Raw genomic sequence first — 24,277 nt, 5'->3', positions numbered from 1 at the left:
CATGCAATCTGTCAGCCGACCGACATATCGAGGTTTGCAATGCTGCAAAAGGTCAGAAGAATAAGCAAACACACCTCAGCATCTTTGACAGCGTGCAGATAAGGACTGATAATTGATCCAGTCAAAGGTCAAATAACCGACCTGTATGTATGTATGTCTTTGACACCGACCATGTCAAAGACATACATAATAAAAAATAAAAAACATAATAATTTTGTTTGAATGTAAATACCTTTATTTTTTAAATGTTAATATACATGTGGGATGAGCCGCTTTTCCTTAAGTGGGATCCATTCATTGTTTCACCGCACGGAAAAAAACGATGGAATCCCGGTGCACAACGTGCAGTGCGTGTAACTGGTGCACGTCTCTGCCCGTGACAGGAGCTGCTGCTCGGACCTGCAGGAAGTAGCTGGCGCAGCAGACCGCCGCGTTGTTGAGGCATCGTCGCATCCGTGGAGCTGAGACAGCGGCATCTCTCGTCTGCGGCGGCGAGCGACGCGGACGAGATGACACAGCGAGCGGACGAGCTAACGCCACCTTGACACCAGCAGGACCAGCTCGTCTCACGGGTTTTTCACCCGGTTCCCCTTTTTTGGAGGATTTTTTTTCTTCTTCTTCTTCTTCCTAAAACGTGGTTATTCGCTCGCTGGAAGCAGGCCGGCCGCGGACGCTCTCACCGAGCCGCCCTCTCATAGATGTCGATCTGCTAACTTGCTGCAAGCTAGCGCCAGCTAGCCGCCAGACATCGACGCGGCCACTTAAACATGCGGATCATCGAGGCGGAGACCCCCGGGACATCTCTAACGTTCAACGCTTCCCGGAGGACACGAGTTTTCGACTAGCCGCTGACTGGACTCTGTGGAGTCTTTGTGTAAATGCCGCTTAAGATATTTTTTCATTTATTTTGAAGATGTCTACCTTTTTAGCTTGACTCCCAATATGTTGGCCACGATTAGCGTCAGTGGTGTTTGTTAGCTTATTTGCTACTGCTAAGTGCTACAAACAAATAACAAGCTAACTGGATATTTTAACGTTCCCACAAACCGGTGTAAAACGATGCACCCCGACGCGCTCAATCATAAGTTATTGCGTTTCATCATCTTGCTAACAAGTATTTCGAGTTGGTCCAAACGAAATGGTTGCTAAATAAGCCGGCGGGGACTAACCGCTGACGTGCTGTAGCCACATTTCGGGGGATGCTAACGCTGCTAGCGTCATTGTTAGCGGTTCCACGGCGGCGTCATGGTCATGCTTACCCAAGCAGAGGGTTGCAGCTAACGTTAGCAATAGCGTCCGCGTTCACCGTCTCTCTGCTTGTCCTGTGCGGGGGGGGGGGGCGGTTGCCTCAACACCCTCGATACGAGTCGATAACCAGGTGCATGAGCTCGTTGGTTGAGCCGTTTCGTGTTGTTTTGTAGCCGACGTTAGCTAAGCTAGCGTTGGTAGCCGACCGCATTTGACGTGACCCCCTCGTTTTGCACAAAGTTGCTTAAGCTGAAGGTTAACTCTTAGCGTTTAACCGTTGGCATGTGCGCGTCCACGGCAGAGTGGTCTCCGTCCGCGTGTCCGCCCGCATTCCGTCTCCCGTGTGACATTGATGACATTTGCATTCCGCACAGGTGCTCAAAAACACGAGCGCCGGCAACGCGTTCTTGTGTCGATACGTTCGACGTTCGGGATTTAAAAAAACAACAACAACAAAAACCGGAAGAAGTTGTGGGGGGTGGAAACGCAATGCGTATTTGGCTAATGGACTTCGACTTGTATTGAGTCAGCTGGTCTAATGTAGAATACCAGCACATGGTGCACGTCCATGTGATGCAGCACCAAAGGCCCTTCAGTTGCTCTGCCGATGCTCGGCAGCATTTAGAAAGTCTCTTTGTTTGACACCCGTCTGTTCACCCCACTTAATCTTGATTGTACAAAACGGCGAGGCCTCTGAATGAAGCCTGAACAGTACGTTGCCACACATGTTGGACTTTGATTATGTGCTTTGTTTGTTATCTCGGCGCAGACGTGGATCACCGTTTAAACGCGGGAGTTGCCGCCGGCTGTTGTTCATTCACACGCGTCGATGTGTTGTGTGTTTCAGAGACGGATCTCGAGGACCAGTTTGCCCGCTGAACTTTCTGCCCCTCAGACGGATCGCCCTGGGACCATGCTGACCATTCTAGCCGCTGGGTCTATGTTCTTTCCAGGCCTTTTCCTGCTGTCTAAACAATGTCTGAAGTCAATCCCAGCTCTAAGATGGAGCGAAGGAGACGCAGTCATTGTATCCGCCAGGTGAGACGCTGTTCAACTTGTTTGTACTTCAATGACAACGTTGTTGTTTTTGTGCAACGATTTCCGATTATTTGCAGCTGCAATAATGTAAATTACTGAGGTCTTTCGGCAGATATTGTTTGCATGAAAGGATCAGGGCTCTACTTCCACTACCGTGTGTAAACTAGACAGTGTAAACCCGGCATATGAGAAATGCATTATTTATTATTATCTCGCCATTTTCTGCTCCAGGTTGGTTTCATCAATTCAGGCAGTCATGGCTTCTTCAGCTGGCTACATCATTGCTTCTTCCTGCGAGGACATCCTGGAGGACCAGTAAGTCAAGAAAGGCACACCAGGATATATGTTACCTCTCCAGTGTGTCACTTTTTAATGCACAATATAAAGCAACTTTTGTGATTTTATTATTTCCGAAGCTTTAAGATGCAACATTCGGAAGCACTTTGTGTCATCTCATTCTTTTCTGGTGTCGTTGAAGAGATACCTATTTTCTCTCGTCTCTTCCTCTCTTCACAGGCATTGGCTGACGAGCGCTTACATCGTGTTTGCAGTTCCCTATTTCATGTATGACATCTACGCAATGTTCATGTGCTACTGGTACAAGCTCCGGGTCAAAGGGCACGAGGAGGCCTCGGCAGCGCCCCAGAACATGAGCACAGCGATGTCCAGCTACTTGCGTCGCGAGTTCCTCATGGTGCTGCACCACGTTGTCATGGTCACCGTCTGCTTCCCCGTCTCTGTGGTAACCGGCACACATTGCTACTAACTAAAGAGATGCCCTAGTGCACAGTATTGTTGTATGTTGATTCACTTTGTTAAATGTCTTAATAATAACAGCTGGGGAATTATTCTTTTAGTTTTTAACAAAGTAAATTGCAGTGCTAATTATCTTTAATCCTAAATAAGTGTATTATTAGATAGTCCGTTGGCTAATTACTGTTTTTCGGTTATTAACAAATCAGAAGCAAACGTATTCCATTTGCTAAACCATTGAGACAATAGGATATTTTATTTCAAGTGCCCACAAAAACCACAAAGCTGTGAGTCATTTCATTGTGGAAAACTGACCGACCACTCTTTTGCTCTCCAGTTTTGGCGACAAGGAAAGGGAGATTATTTCCAGGGTGTGCTGTTCATGGCTGAGCTCAGCACGCCGTCCGTCTGCTTAGGAAAAATTCTCATCCAGGTAAGCGTGTCAAAGAGGCCTGTGCGTTGTTGCATGTGCATGCGTCACACTGAAGTTCCACTGCACTCCTTATTTCTTTTCACCCCCCATTTTCCTTCAGCGGAGAATAGATTTGCCGTCGTTCACGTCCGTCGGCTCCCGCTGACATGAACAGCGCTGTCGGGGGAAAAATCATTAATCAGTAACACATTTCGACTGAACACACTTTGTCGTAGCCAACGTTGAAGTTTGTACGTTTTGATGCTTCAGTGTCTAGATGATGGTTTTCCCTCCTGCTCTGTGAGGCTGCCACAGCTGTTGGCTTCTGAATATAGCCACTAGTATCTTGACTGGATTTTGAGCGGATACAATATCCGCTTGTCCTTTCACCCTCTTATCACTCCACACCCCGCCGCCCCCGGCAAACGTGCATGTGGCTTTCTGATAAACAACAACTGGCTAGAAGTTGTGGCCTCAAGGTATGAAAGGCACGCTGTTTAATTCTAGGGTAAGATAGGGGGGGGGTGCTGCAGCTTGTCCTCTGTTGTCTCACTGGCAGGTTGAAAGTTCAAGATGATAAAGTTGAGTCATCAGCTGTAAACAAATGAGACCAAAGCACCGCTACACACACACACACTGGCCCACTGCCTTGTGCAGAAATCGTGTCGGACCAGCCACATGGCACTCGGTGCTTCCATCGCCGCGCTCTGTCCATGCACATAACCAATATAGCAGTGTTACTATTAATAGAGAAACAATGGCAAATAAGATTAACCCCTCCAGCTTTCACCCAACTGTACTGCTCGCTTTTCTTCCCTCTCTTTCGCCCTCTTCCTGCTTCTCTCTGCTCTCAGTACAAACAGCAACACACTCTCCTGCACAAAGTGAACGGGGCTCTCATGCTGATCACTTTTTTCATCTGTCGAGTCCTCCTCTTCCCTTACCTCTACTACGCCTACGGAAGGTATGTCTGTCTCTCCGCCTCTGGTTTTCTCGCGTTCCGCTGCCTCGCTCGGTAACGCGATCTCCATCTCATGGCTGCGAGGCTCGGGCCGCGTGTTTAAACAAAACAAAAACAAAAAAAACCATTTCTGTGTCTCTTGGATCCAGGTACGCGTCCATTCCCTTCCACATGGTTCCGCTGTCGGTGCCGTGGCACTGTAACCTCGGCGCCGCGCTGCTCATGGCTCCCCAGCTCTATTGGTTCTCCCTCATTTTCAGGGGCGCCGTGCGACTTTTCACGGGCTCCTCCCGCTCTCGGAGACCGGGCGCCACCAAGGAGAGGCAGGCGGACGCCGGCGACGCGCCGACGCCGCCCGCCAACGGCTACAGCACGCGCCCCTCAGAGCCGGAGACGGCCGCTCACTGAGAAGAACGCCGAATGTACCAAGGAGTGTGTGTGTGTGTGTGTGAAGGAAAGAAAGCTGTTAGAGAGAAGAGAGACTTGAAGCAAGTAGCAATATCAAGACGGCTACAAAGGCCTCATGCGGCTGAAGTGTTGGCGGCCAGCAATCAGGCTCCCAACGGCGAAAAAAAAAACGATTTGGTTGCTGGCCTTCAAGCACTTCGGCTCCTCGGCTTGTAGGAAACAAGCGATCGGTGATTAGAGAGGTCACCTGGCCCTCTGACGGATAGCAACGAGCGCCGACCTGTGAGGAAGTTGCCTGGATGTATAGCAAGCATCGGGGGGGAGATTCCTCTCGTGTAGATCAAGTTCAGTCCTCTCTGCCTCGCGGTATAGGAAGAGTAGGAGAATAGGAATGTATTATATTGTATGTTAGTACATTTGCTGTAGATGGAAGGCCTAATTCAGTTTAGTAACAAAGTATACAACACTGTTTTTGAGAAAAAACTCTGCCCAAGCAGTATTTTGACTTGTTAGTGTTTAATATGTGTATCCTCTATGTAGTCACTGTCACTCTTAACAAAATCTAACCAACTTGCAGGCTGACTCATCTTTAGACGGGTGATAACCTCATAAGACTGTATTCTGCTGCCTTATCCCCTTTTCCTGTTATTTTCTTTTTATTTATTTTCATCCCTGGAGGAGACAGAAGAGGCTTCCTAAGACACAAAAATGTGACGGATGTACATAGCCAATGTAAAATTGTCCTTATTTCCATCTCAGTATTGAGTCAATGTTTAATTATTATTTTTTTAAATTTAGGTTTTGTCTCAATTCTGCATCTGATGTTTCTACAGATGTTTTAGAACAATGACATTTCAGCATTAACACAAAACATTTCACTGTTTTCCAACAAAGTGTACGAATAGAGTCCCTAAACGTGATGCCACCGCTCCTCGTCTCGTAGTCGATACGACCTCATTCCATTTACTGCTAGCAGTGTTCTTAGCAAACAGTGACGCACAGTAGCCATCACTTTGAAATAAGTGTTTTCTTTTTTTAGTTTTTTTTTTTTAAGATTGGTGCTGGTATGAATCTAAAAATATACATTTGCTTGGCTGGCATATTACAGGAAGGGATCCATAAGTATGAAGTATTTCTAATTTTGCTGTTCTGAAGGGAAACAAAAGATCGAAGGATCTGGTAGGGAAGCCGCCCCTCGTGATGGACATGCAGCGCACTTGTCCACAGCGACTATTTGTAGTCATTTAAGTTTGTGAATTATTTTAAGCGTTTGAGTTTTAAAAAATCATTTGGTCGTTGAGCTTTTTAAAAAAAAAAAGAAAAAAAATCCACCACTGGTTCCATGAATCCTCAAAGAAACAAACTTCATTTTAACTTCACTGTATTAGAAATGGGTCAATAAAGTAAACGAAGCGGAGCTCGGAAACCGTGAGACGGCAGCGTGAGCCGAAACATCTGGAGAACATCCATCCTGTTGCATTTACTCCGCGGTTCTTCTCCGTGACAATACTAAACATTTCAACCACGTGCTGTATATTCCTCAAGATACTCGTTATTTATTTGTATTTATTTATTTATTTGGTTTGTGGTTTTGAATGCATATTTATGCATACATATTAAACTATATGCTTCTGGGCCTTATGTGAAGGCTGTATTGTTACTCCAACTTAGCTGAAATATATTTCTCTGTCCTGATTCTGCCTCGAGTCTTTTTGTAAATTTTACCAAATGCCATTTTTAAGGTAAAACCCAGTTAGATCGTTACTGCCCATCAGGTCTGAACCACACCACCACTAGAGGGAGCTACAATCCTCGCATGCGGCCATCTTTTATCACAATGTAAACACCTTTCCTCGGCTGTTCATTGAATTCAAACTTTTGTATAATGGTAGAAAATTACGAATGACAATTATACTACTTGAATGTCACTTTGTTTAGCAAGTCATTGTGGGAAATGTATGTAAATCAGGGCTTTTGTTTCTGTAGCAGTAGCAGTCAAAAGCTTGGACACCTCATTCAAATCCAAACTTTAATCGTACTGTGTATACACACACACACGCGCTTCTGTATAAATTATATTTTACGTTATTCTGCTGGGTATTTACAAACCTTATTTTATTCATATATATTTACAATCCTTAATATCCCACAACACGTACCGTTATCGACCATAACCCTTTGTAAAGGATTGTTCTTCTCACCCAGTTTCTGAACGCTGACACCAGTTAACACTTGCCTGGATTTAAAATGTTTATTACCAACATACAAAACACAAATACAAAAACATACAAAACTTGCTGGATAAAAAAATTCAAGTGTTGAGAAAGCACAGAAAGCGCTTGGCCCCTTTCGCCCGTGAGCAAGTCCTCGTCTATCAACACTTCAATACCTCCTCTGTCTCGGGGAGAAGATGGTGTTGGGGTTGCTGTCTCGCTCCCGCTCCTTCTCCCGCTCCTTCTGGCTGTTGGGAGACAGGGCCTCCTCCAGCTTCTTCTCGCTCTTGAAGAGGTCGCGACCCGTGCGCATGATGTGCTCCTCGATTTTGCGGTGGCGCTTCATGTCGGAGAGCACCTTGTCCAGCCGGGCTTCCCTTTTCACGGAGGAGCGGGCCGAGGATCCTGGAAGGGAAGCGGGGAGGAAACACACGTCAACCGGATTCCCCCCGGACCGACCGAGGCGCCGCTTCCACCGTGCCTTCGGAAGGTAATGACACGGCCAACAGTCAAAGCAATCACCTGGGGTTCTGCGTCTGTTCACAAAGGCGTTTTTCGGAGTGGCTTGCGTCTTCTCTTCATCAAAGTCGAACTCGGTTGGAGTGAGAGGCCTGTAATAAATTAAAAAAAAAAAAAAGACGTTTCACAACAGCTGTTCATCAACAGTTTAAAAGAAGGATGAGAAATAGTCGTACTGACCTGTGGTCTCGCTCCTTCCTCTCTCTCTCCTTTGCTGCATCTTCCTCGTCCTCCCTCTCGGGCGACGGGGTGCGATCTGGAGTGGGCGGCCGTCTGGGAAGGGGCACAAAGTTCAATTCCAGCGTCTCCCCTTTGGAGAGCAGCTCGTAGAGTCTTTTGATCTCCACGGGAGGGGGCATCCAGTTTTTGGGGTCCTCGATTTCCTCGTCGCTGTACGCGAGCTCCCACTCGCCGTCCTGCTTTCCCTCCCCGCCGCCCCCCGCTGTGTCCGCCTGGGGGTCGTCCTTGTGTCCTTCTCTGTCCCCGGCATCCGTGTCTTCACCTGAGGAGGGAATGATGGAGCTTTAGTGCCACGCGTTGTGGCAGCAGCCATGTCATTGGGCACCTTTCAGACTGAGAGTCCGGTTATTATCAAGTCTCCAGCTGCTGTCTCCAGCATTGAAAGCACAGTGCGTGTGATTCATCACCCTTTTCCTCGTTCGACCCTTCGATCGCGTCTTCTTCAGCTGTCATCTCCGTGTCCTGTTCGTGCGCGTTGGCCTCCTCCCCTTTGCCCGCTGCAGGTTCCCCCGATTCCTTCACACCCAGAGCCTCTATGCCGTCTCTCAGGGCCGAGTCCTCGGCCTCGGCCTGCATGCTTCCCGCTGCCGGTGAACCGTGTGGTCTCAGATCCGCTGAACACGAAAAGAGGCACGTTAGTACGAATAGAAGTTTAGTAATATGCAAGTGAAGAGTGGCAGCATGACCGTGACGTTTAATCAACCGGTAACTGGACGGTAGCTGGTGACTTTGCTTAGAGGAAAAGCAGGAAAAGCAACATATTACACGTAATGTTGCATGTATTTGAAGTAAGTAAAAATAGCTAACGTCAGGCCTAACCGTCGGTTATTTCCGAACAGCAACTCCCGATAAGATAAGAAACGCGCCATACACGCTCATTACCGAATGTCCGGTTCCTTGTAGATCACTGCTGTGGCTAAAGGATCAAATTATCTTTCCCAGAGAGTGAAATCGCCGAGGCTCTCCATTAGACTTTTCTAGAGATAATACACGATTACACGGATACGTAAACATAGCGCCATTTTGGCTCGTTGGTTTGGCGAGAACGCGCATTTCCGTTGACCTAATACCATGCGGATGGTCCGTCCACGCTCCCGACAACACACGGCAGCTCAGCTGTGTGTTCTACAGATCTACTGCGGGGACTGCTTCCTGCGCAGCGCGCAATCGTAGTGAGGGCCGAGTGCGTTATCGCTCGATTTGAATAAACATTTTTCGCCGCAGTCATCGTGTTAGTGCCTGGATTAAAATAGGTGGTTATTTAAGTTTTTGTACCATGTCGGCGAATACAATATAATAATCAGTAATGGGGGTCAAATAGCCGCCGCCGCGTGAGTGGGTTCTGATTGGCCAACGGTCGTTTCCGGTTGTAGCGCTCCACATTTGAAAAGGCTTCGGTTAACGTTACGCTGCGTCGCCATTGTTAAAAGACTGCTTCGGAAATGTTGCCGAAAGAGAAACTCTGATATTAACACAAGTTTCGTACAAGGAGTCCGCGAGTGATATTGGTAAGCTCGAGGACGACCGTGTTCATACTCTTGGTGAAGCAACATTTGCTAACGTTAGCTAGAGAAACACAAACGTGTCCCAACAGTAGCTCGTGTGTTATTGATTCCGAGGACTGTGTAAGTTACGTTAAATAATGAAGTAAAACGTATTTACTTTTGCAATGCCTTGGTCGAGGGGAAAAATTGTTTATCTAGCGGCGAAGACGCCGTCGTTAACCCGCACATACTGCGTCATGCTACGTAGGTAAACACCGTCGGGTCTGACGCTGCTCACTCCGTTCCGTTTCGTCATCTCGCGTTCAACGCTTTTCTTTCAGTTGTAGGATGGCCCAGCGCGTGGCGACGTCCGACGGAGCGGCCAAGAAGACGTCCAGGGTTCGTGTGGCGGTTCGTCTGCGGCCCTACATGGGCGGCGAAGACGAGAAGGACGAGGGCCCGTGTGTGCGAGGCCTGGACTCCCAGAACCTGGAGATCGTCAACTGGAGAAACGCCACCGAAACGGTCAAATACCAGTCAGTGTCGTTGGCACCCCCGCACCTGTTAAACCGCTCCTCGCGTCTCGTCTTCTCGTTTTATATCTGCGATTGTTGTCCCGACAGTTTCGACGTTTTTCATGATGAGAAAACCACCCAGCAAGAGGTGTTCCTGTCCTCTGTGAAGCCCATTCTGCCACACATACTGACTGGACAGAACGCCAGTGTCTTTGCATATGGACCGACCGGAGCCGGTATGTCGCTGCCACACTGCAGTTTGTTAATGTTGTGCTTTGATTACGTTACAGGTCATTTAGCTAACGCTTTTATCCAAATACACTTTCAATAAGTGCATTTCAACCGTAAGGATACAAACCCAGAAGAACAAGAACGTGCAATTTCATCAAATAAGCAGATTTACAACTTGCTATAGATGGGGGGGCCATTGCAAGTAGAATTTAAGTGCTACAATTTTAGTCTTTTTAGTCAAGGTAGTCTGAATAGGTGTATAGTTTGCGGCGTAAGATGTGAAGGCTCTCTGCGGTCTTGGTGTCATCAGAGCGCTCGTTCCACCGTTTTGCCGCAAAGAGTCGTGATCTAGTGGAGTGTTTTGCTCTCAGTGAGGGAGGAACAAGCCGTTTGGCAGATGCAGAGCGAGCTGCTGCAGTCAAAGTGGGCGTTAACACTGAGTTGCAAAAGTTAACGGTCAGATCCTGTGCAGGAGAATCTTTTCCCAAAAAGGAGTAGTTCAGGTTGATTTTTCCGAAGGTGGGCGGACATCCACTGAGTGGTGTCAGCCAGAGAGGCAGAGATCCGTGCCGCCACCGGAGTGTCCGAGTGAGGGAAAGAGAGAATTAGTTGGGTGTCGTCTGCAGAGCTGTGGTAGGCGAGAGTTGGTGTAGAGAAGAGGGGGGGGGGGAGACCCAGGACGGAACCCTGAGGAACTCCAGTAGTAAGAGGACAAGGTTCCGACACAGATCCTCTTCAGGTTTCCCCGGTAGGTGCGGCCATTAAGGTAGGACGAGAGAAGGGAGAGTGATCATGGAAGATGGTGATCATGGCAAATCGCGTCAGTTAATGGTATACATATTATTGAAATCTTAGAAAGGGGATTGAGAACTATTTATTCACCTGTCAAAATGTAGGATGTTTATACCTTTTTTAACTTTACCTTTATTTTTTTATAGGCAAGACCCACACCATGATGGGCAGTTCAGACCAGCCGGGTGTGATCCCCCGAGCTGTGCGCGAGGTCTTCAAGCTGGTGAAAGTCAAGGCTGACGAAGAAGGATGGGACTACAGCATCGGCATGTCTTATTTGGAAATCTACAATGAAAAGGTACAGATGGTTTGAAGCGTTGTCACTTAGCAGTCCAATGTTTTCTGTCCAAGTGTAACGTTGTGAAACGAGGGTTTTGACATTGAGCGCACGTGCTATTTGAACACCGTGCCATTGGAGCCAGCGTTCAGCCTCACTTTGCATTCGGTAACTCTTTTCTGGGATTTATTTTACTCATAAATAGAAGGCCATGTGATTTTTTTTTTTTCATGCTAGTTCTTGTACTGCAAATGAATGAAAAAGTTGGATTACCACATGCACATTTTTATTTTGTTTGGGCAATTACATTTATTTGCTCAAACAAATGGCAACTTCTCTTCATGGTGCTCCACATCTTTCTCTAAACTTCTTACACTTTTCTATCTGTTTTGTTTGCGATTGCTTTTTTTAAAATATTTGTTGCAAGATGCATAATTTGTGTTTCTCAGGTGCTAGATCTTCTGTCGCCAAGCTCCCAGGATTTACCAATCCGCGAGAACAAGGACAAGAACATCTTCATCCCCGGCCTCACTCACACAACAATCTCCTGCTTCTCCGATTTCGACAAACAATTTGTCCCAGCCAGTCTGAATCGTACCACAGCCTCCACCAAACTCAACCAGCGCTCCAGCCGCAGCCATGCCATCCTCCTCATCAAGGTTTGATATGTAACCTCATTTTAATTCACTCAACTGGTCTGTCCATTGGGGGGGTCAAACAGCAGGTGTGGTTAAATGTGTATATTTCTGAAACCGTCCATGTTCTAGGTTGTTCGCACCCAGCGTGCCGCCCCCCACAGGAAACAGACTGGAAAGCTGTACCTGATAGACCTCGCCGGGTCCGAGGACAACCGGCGCACCGGCAACCAGGGCATCCGCCTGAAGGAGAGCGGCGCCATCAACCTGTCCCTGTTCACTCTCAACAAGGTCGTGGACTCTCTTAACTCGAGCGCCGCCGTCCGCGTGCCGTACAGAGACAGTAAGCTGACGCGGCTGCTTCAGGACTCCCTGGGTGGCTCGTCGCACTCCGTCATGATAACAAACATCGCACCCGAGTACAAATACTACTTTGATACCTTTGGTGCCCTCAACTTTGCCTCCAAGTCCAAGCTCGTTGTGAACAAGCCCTTCACCTGTGAAACCGTGGCAGTGCCGGCGATGCCAGGTTAGTAAAACTGAGTCAGAAATTCCCCGGCCTGTCTTCGTCACATGGCCTTTGATTTAAAGGAGGACACGTAACAGCCTGAGAAGAGGAAGCGCTGACTGGATGAGTTCCAAGACCAATAGGGGGCACTTGTGTCACCATCACAGAGGACGGTGACTAAGATGAGAGGATCAGCTGTTTATGGGCATGCTGTATGTCGTGATCAGGGCTTTATTGTAACCCCTGTAGTTGGCGGCGTCTTGGCTCTTTACCTTTTCTTTCTTCCTGAAGCATTGCCTTGACGCTGCTCTCCCATCTGCTTTAGTTCCAGCACTGCCGCGCAGCCGTCAGTGGTGCTGTGCCGTCTTCATCTGAATTGCTTTAAACTCTAGAGACAAATAGTGTTGCCAAATAGTGTTGCCAAAGTGTTCTGACTACCAAGCTGTTCACTTCTCTACCTTCATGTTTCAGTGAAGCGGGCCAGAGACGACCACACGGCAGGAGGCTCTGGCACCGAACCACACAAGAAGAAGCAGAAAGACGAGCGGAAAACTGAACAAGATTGCTCCTCCCCGTCTTCTTCTTTTGACAGGTCAAAGATCACGTTTCAGTCTGCGCTGCCGCAACCTAAAGAAGCCATAGCCTTGATTCTGCGGGCCACATTCTTAGCTTGTGTTGAAGCCGGCTCTCTGCAGTGCTCCACTTGGCTACAGCTGCCGTGTCTGCTGGGATCTGTCTGGATATGATACGATCACTGCTCCGTCGCAGTCTGTTCTTGTTCTGTAGCAATCTGTCTGCCTTATGAATCTCATCGACTCGTACATCTCGGTGCGTTATTCATACTGCTGCCCCTGAACGTCGACCTGCTTTTGTCTATTGCAGTTTGTCAGAACCATCTGTGATGGACCGACTAATCGCTCTGGAGAAGCTGATGATGAACTGCCAGGACAAAGATAAACTCAGCATGCTGAAGGATGTAGCCCAGTCTCGCAAGGAGATCCAGGTGAGGGCACACGGCTGCATTTAAAACTAGCATTGATCCACCTGGTCGTCTTGTTACCTTGTTTCATCTAGTTTTAATCAATATCTGAACCTGGGCCGAGCTTTTCTTTTTTTAATTTTTTTTTTTAATTTTTTTTTTACAGGAGCTCAAAGAAAAGCAGAAGGAGTTTGAGAACAAGGCCATGCTGTTCCGTCGTCTAGATGGAGAAAAGTCCAGTGCCAAACACGAGCCTTCCTTCAAGGACAACACGGCTCCTCTGCAGAGAAAACAGTCGGCTGCCACCAAAGCCAATAAGCAGCAGGCCGTGGTCCAGCCTCTACAAGGTTGGTCAGACATGTCGGATGGGTTAATTGAGTCAGAAAGAAGACTTTTCCTTTCTAATAATGGTGAACATCTACACATATTCCCCATGTTAACAGTAGAAACGTGTCAGATTCCACTGCCTTTTAAATTTTCCTCGTCTAAGGATGAGCTTTATAGAAAAGCCTTTTCTCTGACGTTATCATCCTATTTTATGTTTCCCCAAAGAGTGCTCATCCGCTAATTCAATCATGTTGAATCACTGGAGTTATTGATGAGCCGCAATGTGATACGGGCGCTCCGTACACAATGTAGAAGCCTGACGAGGAGTTATTTAAGAAAACAAACCTCAGCAGTTTGGGAGTGAGATGAATACCGTGGTAGCTGTCTCGCCCTGGACCTAAAAACTAAATTAGATTTTAAGTCTCCCGCCTGTTAATAATGTGTTATTGAAATGGATACAGTTTAAACTAGTGTGTGTGTGTGTGTGTGTTTACTCCCTTTCAGTGTCCCAGCTCCAGCCTCTTCAGCAGCTCGCCGTAGTCAAAAAAACGTCTGTCTGCGTCAAGAAGAAAGTGAAAACGATTTCGGACCAGGTTGAGGTCAGCATTTACGCCTTGTCCGGGACGCACGTAGCCCGACACATCTGCAGAATTGCATCTGATACAGGCTGACGTGGTGCATTAGGCTCAATTCGATTTCTGTCTTGACTTATGCTGCAACAACTCAGATTCATTAGGTCAAAATAAACCCGCTCTTGGCCAGTAGGATAGTTACATTTAGACAGTTGCATCTACATTTCTGTATAACAAACACCCTGCAGACGAGCCTAAACTCTGCGCGTGTCCCTTTTTCTTTCCTCTCAGCCTCCAGACGGTAAAGAGAACCTTGTGGAGACCGGTTGGGAATTTAAACTCGACACGTCTGTGCTGGAGCAATCCAGGCAGAAGATCTTACATGTTCTCAACACTGGTTCCCTCAAAGAGCTGAAGGGTCTGCAGCAGATTGGGGACAAGAAGGCAAAGCTGATCCTGGGCTGGAGGGAGATCCACGGTCACTTCCTAAAGGTCGGTAGAGGACGGGTCGAGCACAGGTCTGGTTCTCGTCGCGTGACTGCGATGCTTTTCAGGATTTTTACTAACTTGAATTAATGCGTTGCCCATTTTCAGCTGGAGGATGTGTTGACCATTGAGGGTATGACGGCAAAAAGATTTTCCACCTTCATGAAGGTAAGCCAATATTTGTTGCATTTCTTTATTCGATGGATTGCTGTTAATCTGCAAGATTCTTACTTATTTTGTCCAACCTGACTTCCTCGCTTTGATTGACATCTGTGATGAGTCAAACATTAGTGTGGATTTATTAGCAGAATTGGAGTATAATATGACAGTAACGTTTTCACTTCCATATAATCTCCCCCCTCCCCCGTCAGTGTGAGCCGTTCCTAGTGGGAGCTTTTCACGTTTTTACTCAAACCGAAGGCCGTAATATGAGCCCAGCGGCACTAAACGCGCTGACATTGTGGTGAGAACGACCTCTGAGCAAAGCGCCGATGCCGCAGTGTGTCGCTCTTAGCGGCTCATTTTGTCTGCGATTCAATACATTAAAACAAATGACAAAGACATCAATTTCAGATGCACTTATTGATTTATGCAAAAGGAGGGTGACCACTGAACTCCAGCACGTTGTCACTGATCGCAAATATCTTGACGCTCAAACCTCGTTCTGATGCATTCGTGGAGCGGATGTGCACATTCTGCAGCTTTTCAGTGATTATCCTGCTTTTCTCTGTACTAATTTACCCCTTTTCTTCCCCCCTTTCACCAGGCAAACATCCTGAGCGCCATGGGAAAGTGATTTCTCTTTTTTATTTTAAGATATCTATTTTTTATTAAACTAATTAAATCTGAAGCTTTTGGCACGGATGCTTTTGTTTTTAAGATGTTTTTGTAGTTACAACTGTGTTCCAGCTGATGGCGCGCTGCTGCTTTTTTAAATAAATATTTTAACGTGTCATTGACTGCTTGAGTGCTCATTTCATCTCCGTAAAGAAATACGGTCACTTTCACATTAAACCCATCGCCCTGCCGGCGGGCTGGTTACGTTCTGCTCCCGGTTCTTCTCAACTTTTGTCCTCTGCTGGGCGGAGACACGAGGACACGTTTTGCACGCGCACACACATGCACGCGCGCGCGCACACCCCTCCTCTCTGACTCCAGGAGACTCCCCATCCGTCCATCCATCCGTCCGTCCGTCCGTCCATCCCGGCACACTGCGCCGGAACGAGGCACCGCACCTCCGCCTTCTCCGCCCTTCCTCGCGCGCGCAGACGGGTGAGACCCTCCGGCTTCGTGCCGGCGGAGGAGATGTCGGTTCGAGTCTGATGGGTTTTTGTTCTTCTTGCGCCCGATGACGAAACTGGGCACGTTCCGGCTGCGTTGAGACGGGCGCCGGGATAAACAGGTCAGTTTTATTCACCCCCCCCCCCCCCCCCCCCGCGCGCGCACCCTCACCTTTTTGTGCTAAATTTCTCTTGTTATTGTTTTTTCCCTGAATTGAAAACTGCATGTTTTCTTTCTGCTGATCGGCAGCCGACAACCACTGAATTCATATGAGCCATTCCGGCTAATTAACCCCCCCCACCCCGCTCCGCTTTCACTCTATCCGCGTATTTCTCCTTTGTCCCCATCCTTTATTTTTTAACCCTTTTGTGTGTGTGTGTGTGTGTGTGTGTGTGTGAGAGAGAGACCGCCCGTGCTGTGTACACACGGTGAGATAATCGTATGTGCACACCTGCTCCTCCATCTGCCTTTTGTGCGCCTCCCCGAGGCATCGTGACCTGCGCTCATTGTTACCTGAGAGACCCGCGGACACCGGCGCGTCGGTCCGTTGCCGCGAGGGACGTTGAGCTGCGGCTCAGCGGGGCGTCGGTGCGGCGGCTGCCGGTGACATCGAGCGGCAGCGGGACGTATTCTATGGAGCTCGGCCTCCTGTCTGGTGGATGTTTTCTTTGGTTTCTTCCCGGAATTGGAAAGAGAAATGCGGCGCGTCTCAACTCGTCGCAACTCATCTTGTGATCAATAACAAAGAATGTTCAATGTGGGAGGCCAATTTTATTTAAAATCTCTTCATTGGCAAAACCCGGTGCCTACATTTCCCACAATGCTCTCCGGCCACAGGCAGGTCGATGCAGATCTATCGAAGCTCAATCAGAAGAACACGTTAAGCTGATATATTGATCTGTTGTATATTTAGAGTAGTATTTTTTTCATGATTAATCACATAACCAAATTATGGAAAACACTACAAAATGATGGTTCCTGAATATTTGGGCCATTCTGTAAAATGTCATGTTTGGAGATTTTTTTTTAATCTAGTAAACTGGATAAAAATGAGCATTTGAAAATAAAGTATAGTAAGTATATTTTGATTCTGTAAACCTGATCTTATCTAGTTGAGGGAAAGTAACCCTGATACGGAAACACAAACACAGATTGCCGACAATAGTCATTTAAGTAGTTAATCTTTTTAGGTATGAAGCTTTGGGTGAAGAAAAAGTCAGAGCCTTCTTTTAAAAACCAACGTCTTTTCATAAAGCTTAAAACCATTTTTTGTGTCCCCCCCCCCCCTCAGGTGAACCACAGGCAGGACTGCAACACAAACAAAAGGCCTCGACTCTTTTCGCTCTGGGCATGGCGGAGAACGCGGCGCCAGCCCCCCCCGCCTGGGCCGGTGAGGAACAACCGCCGGTGCCGGACCAGGGGGACGGTCTGCTGAGCCAAGTCGCCGTGTCCATGCCGTGTCTCCCCGTCGGCGGCGAACCGGCGGCCCTCAGCGTCGGCGGCAGCATCAGCAGCCCGGTCGGCACGCGGCCCCCCCGCAGCAAATCCAAAGGCGAGCTGGTGATCGTCATCAACGAGAAGCTGAGGAACAGTAAGTGAAGGCAGCGGGTGGAGGGGGTGGGTGGGGGTCGCGGAGCTGCTTAGTCAGCTCTGCCGGGGAAAGTCATCTCACTCACCAGATTGCTACAGACCTCCGTCCTTTTCCTCCCTCGTGTTTAGGCAACGGGATCCACCAAACGGGCGCTGAGTGCACATCTCCGGTCGTCTGCTCCCCTCCCAGAAGGCAGCACTCCATCTCGTACCCCCATCACAACAAGACCAGGAAGGGAAGCAGGGCGAGCTCCATCGGCTACACCGCCTTCACGCCCAGGCCGTCAATCTCCCGCCACTCCAGCATCGCCACCACCCCCCCCATAGACCGCACCAAGGTCAAAGACTACCTCCTGCTGTCGGTGCTGGCCTGCTTCTGCCCCGTCTGGCCCATCAACATCGTGGGATTTGTCTACGCCGTCATGGTGAGGACAGGATCTCTGGTTAGCTTAATAGTCACCTTTGTATCACAGCGCGGCCGACTGACGCTCCAAACTTCTCCTTCAGTCCAAGAACAGCCTCGAGCAGGGAAACCTGGACGGCGCCGTGCGCCTGGGACGCGTGGCCAAGATGCTCTCCGTGGTGTCCCTCGTGGGAGGGACGCTCATTATCATCGCCTGCATCGTCAACCTGGCCAGTGAGTCCCCCCCCCCCCCCCCCCCCCCCCCCCCGAAATCTGACCTCTGAACCCTAACTTTGCCCTTTTACCCCACGTGTGCCCAAACATGAGCACAGTGTCGCACTGGTTGCAATGCTTGCTTCAGTCCATAGACGCTGTTGCACTTTTAGGAACGGTGTCAACCCTTTAAAAATATATTCCTGCCATGTTTTTTTTATCTTTGCATGGGCCGGCATGCAGCTGCAATCAACCGCGTGCCTCAGATTGCCGTGCGTCTGTGCAGAGGCCCGTGTGCTTCGCTCTCTGTTGTATGTCTGCACCCATTGGCTCGTTCAGAGTCTTGTTGTTCCTGTATGCGTGTGTTCGTATTTATAAACAAACAACTGTTAACTAGTAGAGATTATTAGAGATCTGTACATAAAGGGACTCTTATTTGGCATTTGCAGTACTGTTTGTTGATATATATTCATGAGGTTTTGTTCAGTTAAATTATTATTTGCCTTTTCACTTCAGTTCAAGCAGATATTTTTCTGTGCTCGTTCTTCCGAATGCAGCCTGTTGGGTCTCATTAAGCCAAGAAATGTCCTAATTAACTCGATGGCTGGAGGAACATTAAGGGTTCGGTGACTCAACCACCCGTGTTTTTCCTCATTTCATTTCATTACGTTGCTGCAGAACATGCAGCTCGTGAACTCATATGCTCCCTTTTCTTTTCTCTTTTTTTTTAGTAAATGTGAAAACCTGAGTTTCATCCCAGGATGAAACTGGATAAGGCAACTGACCGTCTGGCCCGCACCTGCATCACCGTCTCTACCGCCTAGTCATTACCTGGATGTGTGACAAATATGCACCCGATATACAGTGCTTACTTGTGTTTCTGTAATCTATATAAATCTCTTTTTGCTAATGGAAGAAATATGGGGAGGGGTTGTCTGATGGAGAGGCGAGCAGACCGTCTAATCAGCCCCTTCGTATTCTGGTCAACGCATTCAGAACAATTCTTGAGAAGAGCTTTCCATCATCACCCGCTCCCCCCCAAAAACCGACTCCGACAAGGTGGACTAGACTCTGTTGAGACCAGCGGAGGCGGTCCAGGAAACGGGAAGGATCGCCTCCCGTCCACAGCGCCACACACAACAACGTGTCCATCCTTCACTGCGGCCACCGACAGGACGCATCCGAGCTTCAGCCCACCGTTAAATCCCCTTCGGACACACACACACACACACACACACGCACACACACAGGCTCTGGGATTTGTGGTTCCTTTGGAAACGCGGAGCAGAAATCCACCCGATTCCCTCGCAGAGAAGCTGCACTTTGAGTGGCAGCGCATCGCCTCGTTTCTTACTCTCCTCCGTGGTTCTCCTGCACACACACACACACACACACACACACACACACACACACACACACACACACACACACACACACACACACACACACACGTCTGGTGTTTGAGAGGAAATGTGGGCGGCAAAAGAGGATGGAAAAAGAGGCTTATCAAGCTACCGGGTGCTAAGGGATTATGGGAGAGTCTCCCACGGAAGGCAAATGTGTGCCAAATCAAATGTGGAGCCAAAGTAGCTCGTTTTGTAAAGACTCAAATGATCACAGTAAAGTTTTTCTGCTCTGCTGCAACTTTACTGCATATCCGCTGTCACCACTGAGCACTGTGAGCCGGGTACATGCGCACACACGCACACGCACACACACGCTCTGTAGCAAGACACGCACTCTGCAGTGACGCCAATAATCCATCACCTTTTGATAATGTTTGGAATCGGAACCCGGTAATGTGATGCTCTTGATGACTGAGGTTGCCGGATGATGGTAGCATCGCGTATGCGTGTGGGAATCAATATTTGGTTAACAAATGAAATAGCTTGTGATTGCAGGCAGAGGCGGCGGCTGAGGCCTCAGTCCGCCTCCACAGGAGCAGCAGCCGGTCAAACCAGGCTTATTGTGGGTTTGTTTTGTCCCTTTAGAATCCCTAAACTCCTTAATTATCATTTGAATTTGTAAAACGCTGGTTAAAAAGGGTTTTAAAGGTGTGAGAAATGAAAAGCAGAATGCTGACGCCTTCTCTTGACTTATTATCATTACGTTATTCTGATTCTATATTTCCTATGTATCCCTGAACTAACCTCCAATCTTAATCTACCTGTGATTCTCACTGTGATCTCAAACTACGGGGTTTCAGGAACAACGGATAAAACTGCTTATTTATTATACCGTAGATTATTAATCTAGAAACAGAAATCATGTGCTCAGACCTGCAGGAAATGTTCTGCAATGATTAAGTGTGAAGGTTTTCCTCTTACCACTTAACATGTAAATTCTATTGTAATCAACAGTTGATGTGTTTTGCAGATTTAAATCTCAATACTGTGATAATTCTGTAGTTGATATGAGTTAGCGTTGAGTAGAAATGGTCTAACGTAGGCACAGGAAGCGAGCGTCTTTGTGTCTCCACCAGGCTTCTATAATCTCTGTGGTTATTGGCATGTTGTGGATTTTTAAGAATGTTTGACGATAGAAGGTACAGATTATAAAGATTGACTGGCATTTGTAATATTATACTTCTGCAGGACATTCATAATAAAGACAAAATGCATGCAACGCGTTTCATTGTGTTTTGCAGAGATGAGGCGCGGTCTTGTTTTGGCGAGGAGGAACCGGGTCTCAGAAGTGAGCGAGTAGTTTAGCAGAGGAGCTAAAGTATTAATGTAGCTGTCGTGAACTGTTACGGAAGGGATTGGAAGTGCGTGCCGTTGTCGGGCAGCGGGGAAGAGCTGAAAGCAGGAGGAAGACGCCGCGAGCAGAGGAAATATAATTAGAGCTCAACTCTCAGATGATTCCAGCTAAAAAGCAAAGAGAAAGACGAACCTCATTTCGCTCCTTGAAGTTTTTCAAACCCGTAAAGCTAAATTGCCCGTTTACACAGACGTGTTCATTAATGGAATTCCTAACGGAAGGTGTTGGCTGATGGCCGACGTACGTTAACAGCGTTAATCCTCACGTTTAAACCAGCAAAAATGATTTGAACTGAATGCCGATGTGATGCTGGTTAATAGTTAGCATGCTGACGCGTGTTCGTAGCGCTCAGCGGAGAGTTCCTGGAGGCCGCTGATAGAAAATTAATTGGGGTCAGAGGTCACCTCCGGGGTAATTGTACATGGTCGTTGTGTTTTTAGATGGGACTGATTGCTGGTAAGTGACATCATGTGTTCTCTAGATGCAGGAGGTGTCTTATGTTGGCGCGTTTAGTGTTTGTTTGGTGTTTAAGCGTTTTTTAAAAGTGCTAACAAGTAGCCGAATGAGACCACACAACGTCCTCACGCCTCGATGTGATCACGTGACCCTGAAGATGTTCCTCTCAACATCATAAATCAAGTGAGTGCCGTCGTGTTGTTCCTGAGCCAAACGATTTCTTTTCACCTTTTCATTTTATTGAATTATTTTTTCTGATTTGAAATCATATTCAAGTCGACCTCTTGATTAAAGCACGGCTGTGGAAATAACAATTAGCTTGAGAAAGAGAAGTTTTGATCCCAGTGAAGTGAGTAAAATGAACTGAACACGCAAAATATACATTCAGTGTATAAATGAACTCCCGTCGCATTTTGCGTAAAGCAACATTTTCTTTGCTCACAGAGATGAAAAATCGACTCCTCTTGCAGAAATATGACAGCACTCACAAAGTCTGACCGCGGCACATTTCCCCACGCCGATGTTTTGACAGTAAAAGATACTTTTCTTTGTACTCAGCTGATTTAAAGTAAGCATTCAGCGGCCCTGCGGAGCACCAGCACGCGGAGTCCCGTCCAGATGCATGAAGTGGGTCAGGGATTATCCAGCCGGGTCACAGTGAGTCAGCTCGCCGGCGTTTGGACGCATCGTGACCATCGGGGAGATACTGACACACACCGACCTGTGGAGACCGAAACCATGACGAGTGTGAGCCGAAGCTTCGTGGGAGGGTTGTGGGTTCTCTATTTTGAGAGAGGAAAGTGGAAATATGTTTGAAGTTACTAATAATGTTATAATTGAATGAAGCTCCAATCAACGTGATTTGTTGCATCTTTCCTTTAAGTGGAAATGTCGTGGAAAAAAGGGTGTTTTCCACAACACCCTTTTTGACTTTGACTTTTCAGAGTGGGAACATCACAGGTTACTCACATTAAAAATGTTCAGTTCTATTCAGAAAACAGATTTTGCAATATTCACTAATGTTTCCTAAATTACAAGACTAATGCAAGTAAACAGAAGTGTTGTTTTTACAACTTCAGAATGAGGTAATTGTCCAATCTGCACAAATAATTGCCACAACACGATGCATGTGAAGAAGCAGCAGCTGACGTCTGAAGTGCAAGGCAAATACTTGCACTTCTAATAGTTTCTCTATGACATGAATTAACCCTAATGCATTTATTGTTATAAAACAAAGAATACAGTGCATTTGGTGTAGAGTACAGTGCGACATAATGTGCTTCTAGCAGCACATTGTGTGTGTTCCCGCTCAGCAGCGATGCTCGTCCCTGCACAGAGGACACGGCTTTGTTGTAAATAAATGTTTGTGGCTTTGCAGCAATCTGCTAATCCACTGGATTATAAAATTAATCCTCCCTGAGTTAAAATAACTTCCATTATTTAAGAGTTATATTAGTCTGTCTGCATCACTAAAAACAACTTATTTTAGATCGTTGAACAGATTCTAATGTGCAATCTGCCTCCGTGCAGCTTCTCAAGAGACCTGTCCTTGTTTTATTATTATTATTATTATTATTGTCCTGCTCCATCGCTCTGTTTACTCTTTCAAAATTGCTTCATAAATTTATAGATTTCTCACATGTGAAAAACTCCAATTTCAGCATTTTTCAACATTTGTAACATGTCGATTTTAAGGTTTAAGATGTTTCTGGTCAGAGGAACGGTGCTTTTCTTGTCAATGAATTTGGGTATTTTATTCTCTTATTAATCATATTTATATGCTCATCTCTGGCATTTGTCTGTCAGGGCGAGGAAACCCTGACTAAAATAAACACGAGTACGCGTCTGTGAAAGAGCTTCTTTCCCCTCCCGGGATGCACAGGAAAACACAATAATCAGAAACTGCACTGCTGCAAAGAGCTCTGTGTTTTCCTCCTTCTGCTTCCTCCTCCTCAAAGTCTGCGAGTCGGTTCTGAGACACTCAGAGCGTGACGCACTTTCATTACACTCAGGACTTCGTGCTTATAAAAACCATCGCAGCGTCCCGACCTCTGACCTCCTGTCAGATGGAGTCCAAAGTTTAATAAATGGTGCTGAGATTAGAATGTTAAAATAGGAATAAACATTGGGTTGATGGATGCGCAGCAGCACATCTCCTACGGCCGACGGGTCAAGAGATCAGCATTTGAATGGAAGTATAGTACGTTTTTGTTCTTTGTTTAAAACTGGGGAAACACGAACCACATTGACTCAGATATTTCAATTATTTGATGCTATAAATGCTAAAGCATTTACATTTCTACTTTTATTTAAAAGAATCCAACCTTTCTGATGGTGTAAATCAAGTATTTAAATGATGAATACAACTAATTCTACAGCTAATTCTAAAACAAATGATTCTAAGACTAATTAATTACAGATGATGCATCATCTGTAATTAATTAGTCTTAAGTAATAGATTTTTAAATGGTCTTTAAATGTGATTCTATTCAGGATTCATAGGACACTTTGTTCCCTGGCAGTGCAGTTATTTTCCCAAAAGTCCCGTCAATGTGCTCAGCCGTGCTATTTATAATTAATCCCAGTAATTTAAGGTTCTCCAGCTGTGTTATTTGTCCGCCCTTCAAGTACAGATGCAGTGTGCGCCTCGATAATCCGAATACCGGATTTGTTTTTTGGCGTATTTAGTATTTGTATCCCACCAAAGAACAAGTTTAACTCTCAATATACAACTCTGTCTAGTTCCCTATATTCTTATTGCTGCACTATACAAAGTAGCATTGAGCCACTGAGCCGTGTCCAGGCCTTTACCTTCCTTACTCTCCTCTCCTTATGGTTATTATACTGTTGGAATCACTGCTGCCCTGACTTTGCCTTATTCATTCCCCCCGTTTGCAAAAGAAATATTGCAATAATTTAATGACTAATGACTTAAGTAGAAACTTTAATTATAATGGCTTTTATTGCCCTTCCTTA

General features: G+C 46.9%; 4 protein-coding genes across 7 annotated transcripts; 3 read left to right on the top strand and 1 right to left on the bottom strand.

Moving 5' to 3' along the window:
• Positions 1 to 309: 309 nt before the first annotated feature.
• On the top strand, positions 310 to 6,515 carry tlcd3bb (TLC domain containing 3Bb). Of its 3 annotated transcripts, none has more exons than XM_078103597.1 (7): positions 310 to 872; positions 2,096 to 2,286; positions 2,518 to 2,601; positions 2,803 to 3,028; positions 3,377 to 3,472; positions 4,306 to 4,415; positions 4,562 to 6,515. In XM_078103597.1, the coding sequence occupies exons 2-7, from the start codon at positions 2,162 to 2,164 to the stop codon at positions 4,818 to 4,820; spliced, it is 900 nt and encodes a 299-aa protein (XP_077959723.1). In that variant the 5' UTR covers positions 310 to 872; positions 2,096 to 2,161; the 3' UTR covers positions 4,821 to 6,515. The 3 variants fall into 3 exon arrangements, with proteins under 3 accessions (XP_077959723.1, XP_040032203.1, XP_040032202.2); XM_040176269.2 differs by lacking the exon at positions 310 to 872 and adding an exon at positions 1,669 to 1,959; XM_040176268.2 differs by lacking the exon at positions 310 to 872 and having other exon boundaries at positions 1,932 to 2,286.
• Positions 6,516 to 7,057: 542 nt separating this feature from the next.
• Positions 7,058 to 8,939, bottom strand: pagr1 (PAXIP1 associated glutamate-rich protein 1). Its single transcript, XM_040176277.2, has 5 exons — positions 8,675 to 8,939; positions 8,200 to 8,406; positions 7,733 to 8,054; positions 7,556 to 7,644; positions 7,058 to 7,438 (listed from the first exon to the last, which is right to left on the bottom strand). The coding sequence occupies exons 2-5, from the start codon at positions 8,366 to 8,368 to the stop codon at positions 7,203 to 7,205; spliced, it is 816 nt and encodes a 271-aa protein (XP_040032211.1). The 5' UTR covers positions 8,369 to 8,406; positions 8,675 to 8,939; the 3' UTR covers positions 7,058 to 7,202.
• kif22 (kinesin family member 22) lies at positions 8,333 to 15,551 on the top strand. 2 transcript variants are annotated; one of them, XM_040176191.2, is made up of 13 exons: positions 8,333 to 8,580; positions 9,618 to 9,812; positions 9,900 to 10,027; positions 10,961 to 11,112; positions 11,541 to 11,750; positions 11,859 to 12,255; positions 12,706 to 12,826; positions 13,117 to 13,237; positions 13,380 to 13,560; positions 14,045 to 14,139; positions 14,404 to 14,604; positions 14,707 to 14,766; positions 15,365 to 15,551. In XM_040176191.2, exons 1-13 carry the CDS (start codon positions 8,570 to 8,572, stop codon positions 15,392 to 15,394), a joined length of 1,902 nt encoding a protein of 633 aa, XP_040032125.1. In that variant the 5' UTR covers positions 8,333 to 8,569; the 3' UTR covers positions 15,395 to 15,551. The 2 variants fall into 2 exon arrangements, with proteins under 2 accessions (XP_040032125.1, XP_040032126.1); XM_040176192.2 differs by lacking the exon at positions 8,333 to 8,580 and adding an exon at positions 8,738 to 9,300.
• A 12-nt stretch (positions 15,552 to 15,563) lies between these two features.
• prrt2 (proline-rich transmembrane protein 2) lies at positions 15,564 to 20,710 on the top strand. The gene is made up of 5 exons (XM_040176282.2): positions 15,564 to 16,000; positions 17,171 to 17,470; positions 17,599 to 17,894; positions 17,977 to 18,106; positions 18,817 to 20,710. The coding sequence occupies exons 2-5, from the start codon at positions 17,230 to 17,232 to the stop codon at positions 18,831 to 18,833; spliced, it is 684 nt and encodes a 227-aa protein (XP_040032216.2). The 5' UTR covers positions 15,564 to 16,000; positions 17,171 to 17,229; the 3' UTR covers positions 18,834 to 20,710.
• The last annotated feature ends 3,567 nt before the right edge of the window (positions 20,711 to 24,277 follow it).

This window comes from Gasterosteus aculeatus, chromosome 5, assembly GCF_964276395.1.
Source record: "Gasterosteus aculeatus chromosome 5, fGasAcu3.hap1.1, whole genome shotgun sequence".
Classification (NCBI taxonomy): Eukaryota; Metazoa; Chordata; class Actinopteri; order Perciformes; family Gasterosteidae; genus Gasterosteus; species Gasterosteus aculeatus.
The sequence above is the reverse complement of the archived record's forward strand: the minus strand, read 5'-3'. Positions and strand labels throughout refer to the sequence as shown.